This window comes from Rhinoderma darwinii, chromosome 6, assembly GCF_050947455.1.
Source record: "Rhinoderma darwinii isolate aRhiDar2 chromosome 6, aRhiDar2.hap1, whole genome shotgun sequence".
Lineage (NCBI taxonomy): Eukaryota > Metazoa > Chordata > Amphibia > Anura > Rhinodermatidae > Rhinoderma > Rhinoderma darwinii.
The window spans coordinates 89262876-89276140 of NC_134692.1; the positions used below are offsets into that span (position 1 = coordinate 89262876).

Below are 13265 nucleotides of genomic sequence, written 5' to 3' on the forward strand. Positions count from 1 at the left end.
GGCTAAAAAAGGCTGGGATCTTCCTTCTTGCTGTCACTTGCAGTTTCCCTCCTCCCACCCCTACTTCACACATAAACCAGGAAGGTAAAACTGTTCTTCCTGCTCCCGAATACAAAAAAGTGCTGTTCCCTAAATATTGAACCTAAAGCTTCTGTGAATAAATAAAAAAACAAGATCTAATCTCTAGTCTGTAACGGGGGGCTCCCTTTATTTATATAAGTATAGATGAAGATAAGATGATCTCAGTAGATAAATCAATTACACTTAAAAATTTATCTATTTCTTTCAGAACAGTGCAGTACTTTACTTGAATATTTTCTTTCGAGGTAATATAACAATAGTGAACAGATATTGTAAATAACTGACCCTTGCAGGGGAAGGGGACAGTGAAGTACGCCAACTGTTCTACCAGGGTTGGGTTACGAATTAAGTAATTGTCAGCTTCCACCTGTCCTACAGTGTCGCTGTCTGCCCCACTTTTGTGTAAACTGCAGGATTTCACCAGTCTCTTGTGATTGCTATGTCCCCACCTTTCACGGACTAACCCAATAAACCACAGTTATGAACATCCAAAGTGCAAGACACACAATACTCAGCGCAAAAAAGTGTTACAGAGTGCAGTCCCGCTAGGTGGTTGTTATGCCCACCATCCGCATTCCCCTCTTATCAGCAGCCACGACTGCAGGACTGTGCAACCCCGTCGGCGTCTCCCTTCCCAGGAACACCGGCGCACTCTGCTGTCTGCCTCCCCCGGACTGTGCCCATAGGGTGGGCGCGGTAGTGCTTGTTCTTAACGGGCCAGCGTGTGCACCAGTAAAAGTGTCCCCAGCCTAACCCTGGATACCCTAGACTATTTAAAGAACTCTGCCCACTAACCCAATGCCTGAGCAATGTTGTCTCTAACCTAGTGTTATTCTTTGAACGTTCCAAATACTGTTTCCTGTGTCCGTGACTAGTCCTGTATCCTGAGTCCTGTGTCCGTGACCAGTCCTGCATCCTGAGTCCAGTGTCCCAAGAAGTCCTCCAAGAGAGAAAGTTCTCCAGAATTGCGCCTAAGTTTCAAAAACCCCTACTGCCTACTTCCACTACTGCTCCTGAAGAGCCTATGCATGTTGACCGGGTCAGAATATCGGACCAGGAGCGGCAGCACAGACTTACTTGTGTATGTAATGTGGGAGAAAGGGTCACTTTGTGCGTCAGTGTACTCAGAAGACAGGAAGCTCCAGAATCTAGGGTTTATGGGAGAGACTGCCCTAGGTGAACCCGTGTCCTCTGTAAAATTCTCTCCTAAATTCTCGATCACAGTCTTGTTGGTGAAGCCTCACATTCAGTCTCGGCCTATCTGGACTCTTGAGCAGTCGGGAACTTTATACACAAGGCCTTAGTAGACCGTCTCCACTTGCCCACAACTCCTCTAAAGAAACCTTTAGCAGTGGCTTCCATGAATGGCCATTCGTTGCCAGACCCAATTCTGTTTATCACTGAATCGTTGCAGTTACAAGTGGGTGCTCTACGCTTTGAATAAATAGCCTTCTATGTTTTACCCGTGGCTATTAATCAAATTCTGTTGGGACTACCCTGGTTTCACAAGCATGATCCAGTGCTTGTTTGGAATTCTGTAGAAATTCTTCAGTGGGGACCCCGCTGTCACCTCAACAGTTTGCCTCCTACTTACATTACCACGCTCCCTGGTTTACCTCTAAAGTATGCTTGCTATGCAGATGTTTTCAGCAAGAAAGAGGCTGAGACCCTGCCTCCCATTGACCTAATGACTGTCCAGTCGAGTTACAGTGAAGGAAATAAGTATTTGATCCCTTGCTGATTTTGTAAGTTTGCCCACTGTCAAAGACATGAACAGTCTAGAATTTTTAGGATAGGTTAATTTTACCAGTGAGAGATAGATTATATAAAAAAAAAAAAAAAAAAATCACATTGTCAAAATTATATATATTTATTTGCATTGTGCACAAAGAAATAAGTATTTGATCCCCTACCAACCATTAAGAGTTCAGCCTCCTCCAGACCAGTTACACGCTCCAAATCAACTTGGTGCCTGCATTAAAGATAGCTGTCTTAAATGGTCACCTGTATAAAAGACTCCTGTCCACAGACTCAATTAATCAGTCTGACTCTAACCTCTACAACATGGGCAAGACCAAAGAGCTTTCTAAGGATGTCAGGGACAAGATCATAGACCTGCACAGGGCTGGAATGGGCTACAAAACCATAAGTAAGACGCTGGGTGAGAAGGAGACAACTGTTGGTGCAATAGTAAGAAAATGGAAGACATACAAAATGACTGTCAATCGACATCGATCTGGGGCTCCATGCAAAATCTCACCTCGTGGGGTATCCTTCATCCTGAGGAAGGTGAGAGCTCAGCCGAAAACGACACGGGGGAACTTGTTAATGATCTCAAGGCAGCTGGGACCACAGTCACCAGAAAACTATTGGTAACACATTACGCCGTAATGGATTAAAATCCTGCAGTGCCTGCAAGGTCCCCCTGCTCAAGAAGGCACATGTACAGGCCCGTCTGAAGTTTGCAAATGAACATCTGGATGATTCTGAGAGTGATTGGGAGAAGGTGCTGTGGTCAGATGAGACTAAAATTGAGCTCTTTAGCATTAACTCAAATCGCCGTGTTTGGAGGAAGAGAAATGCTGCCTATGACCCAAAGAACACCGTCCCCACTGTCAAGCATGGAGGTGGAAACATTATGTTTTGGGGGTGTTTCTCTGCTAAGGGCACAGGACTACTTCACCGCATCAATGGGAGAATGGATGGAGCCATGTACCGTCAAATCCTGAGTGACAACCTCCTTCCCTCCACCAGGACATTAAAAATGGCTCGTGGCTGGGTCTTCCATCACGACAATGACCCGAAACATACAGCCAAGGCAACAAAGGAGTGGCTCAAAAAGAAACACATTAAGGTCATGGACTGGCCTAGCCAGTCTCCAGACCTTAATCCCTTCGAAAACTTATGGAGGGAGCTGAAGATCTGAGTTGCCAAGCGACAGCCTCGAAATCGTAATGATTTACAGATGATCTGCAAAGAGGAGTGGGCCAAAATTCCATCTAACATGTGTGCAAACCTCATCATCAACTACAAAAGAACGTCTGACTGCTGTGATTGCCAACAAGGGTTTTGCCACCAAGTATTAAGTCTTGTTTGCCAAAGGGATCAAATACTTATTTCTCTGTGCACAATGCAAATAAATATATATAATTTTGACAATGTGATTTTCTTTTTTTTTTTTATATATAATCTATCTCTCACTGGTAAAGTTAACCTTGCCTAAAAATTCTAGACTGTTCATGTCTTTGACAGTGGGCAAACTTACAAAATCAGCAAGGGATCAAATACTTAATTCCTTCACTGTACTTCCTGGGTCTTCACCCCCTCGTCGACAGGTATATCCTCGCTCTCTGCCTGAGACACAAGCCATGTCAGCATATGTCAAGGAAAACCTTGAGACGGGTATTAGGAAGTCAACGTCTCTAGCCAGAGCCAGACTTTTCTTTGCAGGGAAAAAAGATGGATCCCTTTGGCCATGCATAGACTATTGTGGTCGGAATAAGATAACTGACAAAAACAAGTACCCCTTTGCCGCGGATCTCTGAGCTCTTTGACCGTATTCGTGGAGCTAAAATTTTCACTAAGCTGGATCTCCGTAGGGCTTAGAACTTGATCCGTATCCGCAAGGGTGACAAGTGGAAAACCGAGACGGTCACTATGAATATCTTGTGATGACCTTCGGGTTGTGTAATGCTCCAGCTGTGTTCCAGGAATTAGTGAACGATACAGATGTAGCCGTCTTTACCTTGACTTTTAACGGATTAACTAAACCGTGGCTAAATCGTTTATCTTGACTTTTTCAATGACTTTTCAATGGCTTTTGTTGTGTGATATCATGCTGCAGCAAGTTATGAGCGTCAAGTTAAAGATGGCTACATCCGTATAATCCGGGATCTGTCTGCTTCTAGCTGAGGACTCCACAATCAGCTGCACTGTCACAGCTCGATGTTATAAAGCAGGCAGTGAGACACGCTGTCTGCTTCTAGCTGAGGACTCCACAATCAGCAGTGCTGTCACACGGCTAACCAGGAAGCTTTTTGCCCTGAGTTAGAAGCTGAGCGATTATCTGCACTGTCACACAGTTCAGTGTTATAAAGCAGGCAGTGAGACACACTGTCTGCTTCTAGCTGAAGACTGCACAATCAGCTGTCACACAGCTAACCAGTAAACTCTGCAGCATATTTGAGCCTATTATATATGCTGCATTTTTTACAACTACAGTATAACACTAATAATGTGTAGAATTCAAAATAAAGTTTGTCTTTATCCCTCAATCCAATTTGGTGGTTTTCAAATAAAATAGAATAAAACCAACCAGGTGGGGTTTATTTAATAATATAGGGTGTTACAGGGAACCGTATCCCACTGGTATAATATACTGAGCACAGCCGAGCTAACAACTTACACACTGAATAAGTGTTATATTTTAACATCATATTAAGGATGCAGGAGCATCTTTTTTAATACTAATAAAAGGTTTTTTTTTTTTTTTTGTTACATCGCTTTTCCCCATCTTCATCCCTTTCCCCCCCAAACATGCAAATTACCCCCCTTACAAGCCCTTATATTCTAGTTGCAGCAAGCATTTATGTCATGATGTATTACATACGTCCTTGGCAATGAATGTGTTAAACAGTTTACCAAGATCATTTATACTCAGTACTCCAATACCTAAGTGAGAAAATGTTCCAGTAAGCACTTAAATTAATAAATTACCATGATATATACAAATACTCATAATATTTAGAGTAAACCCAAAAATATCATATATCTATACACACATTTTAGTTTAAACAGATTTCTGTGCTTGTGTGGAGCATCTCTATGCGGTTTTAAATCATGTGATAAAAATCTTGGCAAGCCAACAAAGTCTCTGATCTGATGATTCAAGGGAGAAAAAAGAGGGTTGGCACTGCTCCAAGTACAGGGCGAAACAGACTCAAATATGCAAGTAGTGTGGCTCAAAACACATGGGATACAGCGGTCAGGATTGTTGCCGGCAGGGTGCTCATCGATAAGAAATAAAGCACGTATGCAAAACTTGATGATGAACAGGAGAAAAATACGAGGCACTCACCGCAGTGGCAATAGAAAGGATTTATTTGAACAGATCTCGGTCAATGATGATGTGAAGGATGCCAACGACCGTTTCACGCTGAGAGCGCTTTGTCAAGGCTTTGACAAAGCGCTCTCAGCGTGAAACGGTCGTTGGCATCCTTCACATCATCATTGACCGAGATCTGTTCAAATAAATCCTTTCTATTGCCACTGCGGTGAGTGCCTCGTATATTTCTCCTGTTCATCATAAAGTCTCTGATCCTTTCTCACTTTACATGAAGACAGCCAGGAAGAATGATGTGGTTCTCATCTGACAGTTTCACCCTGACAAAGAAGTAACATGTTATGTTATTGTCACTTTTCATTTATTCCTAATCGACACTAATGTTACGTGAGCCAGTCCGTTGATTACGTTAGGCATGGGAGACAAATTCACCATAGTTTACTGCCTCTCCTGTCTATCTCTGGTTCTGGTCTACCCAAAAACTAAGGCCCTTAAAGCAGCCTCTATGGTTGACACACATGGGTGGGTGGATGGATAGTGATAACACACAGTCATATAAGGTGGTGAATTGTGGAAACAGTGTTTAGAAGTTAGTTTTGAAACGGTTATACAAAGTGCGGTTTTGCCACATAACATATAAAATATGCTTCAATGACTTTTAGATAGACTGGTACCTGACATAATATGTGGAATTTTCATGTCATGTTTTCATTTGCAGGACGGCTCCTGGATATTCTTCATACCAAAGGACAACGCGGTTATGTTGTCTTCTTAGAAAGTCTTGAATTTTATTACCCTGAACTCTACAAGTTAGTAACAGGAAAAGAACCAACCAGAAGATTTTCTACAATAGTTGGTAAGTTATGAAATGTTTGTAATAAGAAACTATAAATCCTAAATCTTAAGCTGGCCATACACATTAAATAAGCCAACCCTGGCAATTTTGGGGGAAAAAGGATAGGGCATGTTGGATTTCAACATCCCTTATCCTTTTTTCCCACAGGAGATAAGTTGCTGCGAGAGCGGTCTGGCAGCAGGTTATTTCTTGCTACCTATTTAAAATAAATATGAAAGCTCAACAAGATTTAGAATACTGGAACTTGGGCACTGTCATGTATCAGAAGAGGAAGGGTTAATCTTTCTAACTTGTCATTGTAAATGGACCCTTATAGATTCTGCAGTATAGTACTCTCAATTTAACACCTTTCAGCCTTAATATTAAAACCCCCTTGCTAATATTGTGTAAGTCCCCCTCGTGCCGTCAAAACAGCTCTGACCTGTCAAGACATGGACTCCACAAGACCTCTGAAGGTGTCCTGTGGTATATGGCAGCAAGACATTATCAGCAGATCCTTTAAGTGCTGTAAGTAGCGAGGTGGGGCCTCTATGGATTAGACATGTTTTTCCAGCACGTCCCACATATACTCGATCTATTTAAGTTAAGGGGAAATTGGAACCAAGTGAACACTTTGAACTCTGTCATGTTCTTTAAGCCATTCCTAAATAATTTTTGCAATGTGACAGAGAGCCTTGTCTTGTTGAAAGAGGCCATTGCTATTATGGAATACCATTGGCATGAAAGTGTGTATTTGGTCTGTAACAATGTTTAGGTAGGTGGTACGTGTCAAAATAACATCTACATTAATGCCAGGACCTAAGGTTTCCCAGCAGAACATTGCCCAGTATATCACACTGCCTCAGGCTTGCCTTCTTCTCACAGTGCATCCTGGTGCTATCTCTTCCCTACATAATTTAAAAGAAACCATGATTCATCAGACCAGGCCACCTTCTTCCATTGCTTAATTGTCCAATTCGAATGCTTATGTGCCCATTTTAGGCACTTTTAGCGATGGACAAAGTTCAGCATCGTTAATTTCACAAGTCTGTGGATATACAGGTCCAAACAAAGCAAGATGCAATTAACTGTGTGCTTTGATACCTTTCTATCATAGCCAGCATGAACTTTTTCAGCAATTTCTGCTACATTAGTTTTTCTGTGGAATTAGACCGGACGGGCAAGCCTTCACTCCCCATGTGCATCAACTAGTGTGGGCACTGACACTGAGATATTGTCCGGGATCCGCGCTAGCTCTGATTCAGCCAATTAACCCCTTAGATGCCGCAGTAAAAAACGAACGCAGCATCCAAGTGGTTTGTAACCCATTGACACCCACGCGACACGATCACAAGGGGGGCCGATGGTTTCTATGTCAAAGGTCCCAAGGTCAGCCAAATACATAGTTACATAGTTGGTAAAGACGAAAAAGTCGAAAAAATACATATGTCCATCAAGTTCAACCAAGGGATGGGAGAAAGGGAAGGGATGAAACAAGAATTCTAGACATTGACATAAGAGCTGACATTTTTTCGTTCTAGAAAATGATCTAAGCCTTTTTTAAAGCCAAACAGTATCTCCAAGTAAGGGGAAAGAACGATTGGCACCCACCCAATGATGTTTTCTTTTAGTCTTTATTTCTTACTAGAAAAAGTGGGTAAAAACAGTGGGTACTACACAGACCATCTACTACTCCTGCGGTAGGCTAGTCCGCAGATTCACAGTTCTCACAGTAAAGAAGGCTTTTCGCCTCTGGAGATTGAACCTTTTGCTCTCCAGATGGAGGGAGTGCCCCTGTCTTTTGAGGGGACTTTACATGGAAAAGGTTTTCACCATAATTCTTGTATGGGCCATATATATATATATATATATATATATATATATATATATATACATATATACATATACAGTGAAGGAAATAAGTATTTGATCCCTTGCTGATTTTGTAAGTTTGCCCACTGTCAAAGACATGAACAGTCTAGAATTTTTAGGCTAGGTTAATTTTACCAGTGAGAGATAGATTATATAAAAAAAAAAAAATCACATTGTCAAAATTATATATATTTATTTGCATTGTGCACAGAGAAATAAGTATTTGATCCCCTACCAACCATTAAGAGTTCAGCCTCCTCCAGACCAGTTACATGCTCCAAATCAACTTGGTGCCTGCATTAAAGACAGCTGTCTTAAATAGTCACCTGTATAAAAGATTCATGTCCACAGAGTCAATTAATCAGTCTGACTCTAACCTCTACAACATGGGCAAGACCAAAGAGCTTTCTAAGGATGTCAGGGACAAGATCATAGACCTGCACACGGCTGGAATGGGCTACAAAACCATAAGTAAGACGCTGGGTGAGAAGGAGACAACTGTTGGTGCAATAGTAAGAAAATGGAAGACATACAAAATGACTGTCAATCGACATCGATCTGGGGCTCCATGCAAAATCTCACCTCGTGGGGTATCCTTCATCCTGAGGAAGGTGAGAGCTCAGCCGAAAACTACACAGGGGGAACTTGTTAATGATCTCAAGGCAGCTGGGACCACAGTCACCAAGAAAACCATTGGTAACACATTACACCGTAATGGATTAAAATCCTGCAGTGCCCGCAAGGTCCCCCTACTCAAGAAGGCACATGTACAGGCCCGTCTGAAGTTTGCAAATGAACATCTGGATGATTCTGAGAGTGATTGGGAGAAGGTGCTGTGGTCAGATGAGACTAAAATTGAGTTCTTTGGCATTAACTCAACTCGCCGTGTTTGGAGGAAGAGAAATGCTGCCTATGACCCAAAGAACACCATCCCCACTGTCAAGCATGGAGGTGGAAACATTATGATTTGGGGGTGTTTCTCTGCTAAGGGCACATGACTACTTCACCGCATCAATGGGAGAATGGATGGAGCCATGCACCGTCAAATCCTGAGTGACAACCTCCTTCCCTCCACCAGGACATTAAAAATGGCTCGTGGCTGGGTCTTCCAGCACGACAATGACCCGAAACATACAGCCAAGGCAACAAAGGAGTGGCTCAAAAAGAAGCACATTAAGGTCATGGAGTGGCTTAGCCAGTCTCCAGACCTTAATCCCTTCGAAAACTTATGGAGGGAGCTGAAGATCCGAGTTGCCAAGCGACAGCCTCGAAATCTTAATGATTTACAGATGATCTGCAAAGAGGAGTGGGCCAAAATTCCATCTAACATGTGTGCAAACCTCATCATCAACTACAAAAAACGTCTGACTGCTGTGCTTGCCAACAAGGGTTTTGCCACCAAGTATTAAGTCTTGTTTGCCAAAGGGATCAAATACTTATTTCTCTGTGCACAATGCAAATAAATATATATAATTTTGACTATGTGATTTTCTGTTTTGTTTTTTTTTTTATATATATAATCTATCTCTCAATGGTAAAATTAACCTAGCCTAAAAATTCTAGACTGTTCATTTCTTTGACAGTGGGCAAACATACAAAATCTGCAAGGGATCAAATACTTATTTCCTTCACTATATATATATAATATCATGTCCCCCCTTAGCTATCTCTTTTCAAGGCTTAATGGGTTTAATTCTTCTTAATCTTTCCTCATAACTTAGATTCTCAATTCTCCTTATTAGTTTAGTTGTTCCCTTTTTGTATTTTTTCCAACTCCAGGGCATCCTTTATATGAACTGGAGCCCAGGACTGAACTGCATATTCTAGAGGCGATTGCTGCATCTAGGTGGTTAGATCGCACCCTATGGTTGCTAATGGCAACCATCGGCACCCGCGGGGGTTACGAAGGTTGCTATGGCAACCGTAGCCTAGCAATAGCTTACTAGTACGGAAGCCTACTAGGCCCCGCCGGGAGACGAAGCCTAATAGGCTTGCTGTCAGTGAATAGCTGACAGCTTTAATACACTGCACTATGTAGGTAGTGCAGTGTATTAGAATAGCGATCAGGGCTTCATGCCTTCATATACCCTAGTGGGATAAAAAAAAGTATTTTATTATAGGAAAAAAAGGAAAACATGAAAAAAGTACACATGTGGTATCACCGCATCCGTAACGACCCGAACTATAAAAAAACTATTCCAAAATCTCTGTTTTTTAGTCACTACCTCTCCCAAAACAGAATAAAAAAAGGGATCTAATAGTTGCATGTACCCCAAAACAATACCATTAAAAACTACAGCCCGTGCCGCAAAAAACAATCCCTTACACAGCTTTTTTGACGGAAAATTAAAAAAGTTATGGCTCAAAGAATATGGTGAAAAAAAATAAAAAATTATTTGAAACAAAAGTGCTTTTATTGTGCTGATGCTACAAAACATAAAATAAACTGTATACATATGGTATCGCTGTAATTGTATCGACCCGCAGAATAAAGTAAAAATTTCATTCATAGCGCATGGCGAACGCCGTAAAAAAAGAATAAATATGCTTGTTTTTGGTCACATTGCTTGCCAAAAAAAGAAATAAAAAGTGATGAAAAAAAAATTTTCTTTTATCCCAAAATGGTACCAGGGAAATCTACAGATTGTACCGCAACAAATAAGCCCTCACACAGCTCCGGCGGAGATCAAATAAAAAAGTTCTGGCTCTCAGAATATGGCGATGCAAAATGTGCAGAGTGTCCAAAAGCGGATAAGATTAGGCGCCATTTATCAGTGCGACACTGGCCACAGATCTATGAAGTATTATTTATTTACCGCATTATTATAGCCTCTTATTATACCCTGATGTACCCAGCACAGCTTACATATGCCCCCACATTATAAACTGAAATACCAGCAAAACCCCAAACAAAACTGCCACTAAGCAAAATCTGCGCTCCAAAAGCCAAATGGCGCTCCCTCCCTTCTGAGCCCTGCAGCGTGCCCAAACAGCAGTTCACGTCACATATATAGCATTGCCATACCCAGCAGAACCCGCATAACAGTTTGAGGTATTTGTCTTCAGTGGCACAACAGTTCGGGCACAACAGATGGTGCACTAAAATGGCATATACAGTACCTGTGTCAATTTGCAATTTTGACTTTGCACCATACACTGAGCATTCATTTCTAATTTAAAAAAAACCTGTGTGGTCAAAATGCTCACTACACCCATTAAAAAATGCCTTGAGGGGTGTAGTTTCCAAAATGGGGGTCACTACTTGGGGGCCCTGCTATTGTGGGCCAATGCTGTGAAAATCACCAAAATAGGCCTCACTACATCCCTAGATGAATACCCTGAGGGGTATAGTTTCCAAAATGTTGTCACTTCTCAGGGGTTTCTACTGTACTCGTACCTCAAGGCAGAGGCGTAGCTAGGTTCTCCAGCACCCGGGGCAAAGATTCAGTTTGGCGCCCCCCCCCCCCCCCACCAACCTCTTTCCCGACATCTCCTTCCCCCTCGCCGTGTTTGTTTTCTCTACCAATGGACGTGTCATTTATTTTTATGTAACGCAAGCATAAAAACATTTGTACATTTTACAAACAATATAGTTCTATACACAACACCAGAACCAGGCTCAGTACATAAATACAGCCCCAGAACCAAGCACAATACATATATACAACACCAGCACAAATACAGCTCAATTTAGTGCAACCCCTGCCGTATAGGTATGTACGGCGTAAAACGACAGCTCCCAGCATGGCCCAAACAATGATAAGGATGTGCTGGGAGATGCCATTTCACAAAAAATAAATCCTATCCTAATCATACCACCCATCATCTCGCTGCAGATCATACAGTGACTACAGTGCTGATTAGAGGCAGAATAAACATTTACATTAAGTGACTCACCGGTGACGTCTCAGATTCTAGTTATTTTTCTCCATCCGGTCCAGACCACTATGGTGGCTTCTCCCGGTCACAGACCATTTCTGCAGTTTGCTGCTCAGATGTCTTCAGCTTCTCACTTTTCCAACATTTCTGCACCTATAAATAAATATAAAGTTATCATTATACGCCCCTAAATATAATAGCGCCATACACTGCACCTCTAATTATAATAGCACCATACACTGTGTCCTACACACACACACTGTGCCCCCTGTAGATAGTGCCTGCCATAGAGCCCCCTGTAGATAGTGCCTGCCATAGAGCCCCTGTAGATAGTGCCCCCATACAGACCACCCCTGTATAGTGTCCCACAAATAACTCCCCCTATAGTGCTCTACAGATAGCCCACCCCTGTATATAGCCCCCTGTAGATATAGCCCACCCCTGTATATAGTACTCTACAGATAGCCCAACCATGTATGTAGCCCCCCTGTAGATATAGCCCACCCCTGTACATAGTGCTCCACATATAGTCCACCCCTGTATATAGTGTTTCACAGATAGCCCACCCCTGTATATAGCCCCCCTTGTACATATAGTCCACCCCTGTATATAGTGCTCCACTATATAGTCCACCCCTGTATATAGTGCTCCACAGATAGCCCATCCTTATATATAGTATATACAGGGGTGGGCTATCTGTGGAGCACTATATACAGGGGTGGACTATATGTACAAGGGGGCTATATACAGGGGTGGGCTATATCTACAGGAGGACTATATACAGGGGTGGGCTATCTACAGGAGGACCATATCTACACGGGGACCATATCTACAGGGGGACCATATCTACAGGGGTGGACCATATCTACAGGGGTGGGCTATATCTACCGGGGTGGGCTATATCTACAGGTGTGGGCTATATCTACAGGGGTGGGCTATATCTACAGGGGGCTATATACTATATAGCCCCCCCTGTAGCTATAGCCCACCCCTGTATATGGTGCTCCATAGATAGCCCTCCCCAGTATATAGCCCTCCTGTAGATATAGTCCCCCTGTATATAGCCCACCCCCTGTAAATATAGTCCACCTGTATATAGCCCACCCCCTGTAGATATAGTCCCCCTGTATATAGCCCACCCCCTGTAGATATAGCCCCCCTGTATATAGCCCACCCCCTGTAGATATAGCCCCCCTGTATATAGCCCACCCCCTGTAGATATAGTCCCCCTGTATATAGCCCCCCTGTAGATATAGTCCCCCCTCACCCACAGATACAGCCACACACTTCTATTACAATAAAAATATTCAAACTCACCTTAATCCCGCTTCCACGCCGTCCGGCAGCCATGGAGACCTGCTCTCTTCTGCGCAGGTCTCCAGGGGGTTGAACACAGCGTCTATGAAAGGCGCTTATTGGCTGGGCAGGATGACTTTCCCTGCCAGTCAGTCAGCGCCTTTCAACGGAAGCTTCACTGGTACAAAAGGTACCAGTCGCTTCATTCGTGGAGAGGCGCTGAATGGCCGGGCACGGAAC

At 42.8% G+C, this 13265-nt stretch overlaps 1 protein-coding gene across 1 annotated transcript in view; it reads left to right on the forward strand.

The window, feature by feature from the left end:
* Nucleotides 1–13265, forward strand: part of CARD11 (caspase recruitment domain family member 11) — a 687245-nt gene that overhangs the window by 129747 nt on the left and 544233 nt on the right. Inside the window, exon 3 of the mRNA XM_075830023.1 lies at nt 5862–5999. Coding sequence (XP_075686138.1) covers nt 5862–5999 — 138 coding nt within the window. The remainder of the gene's footprint in view (nt 1–5861; nt 6000–13265) is intronic.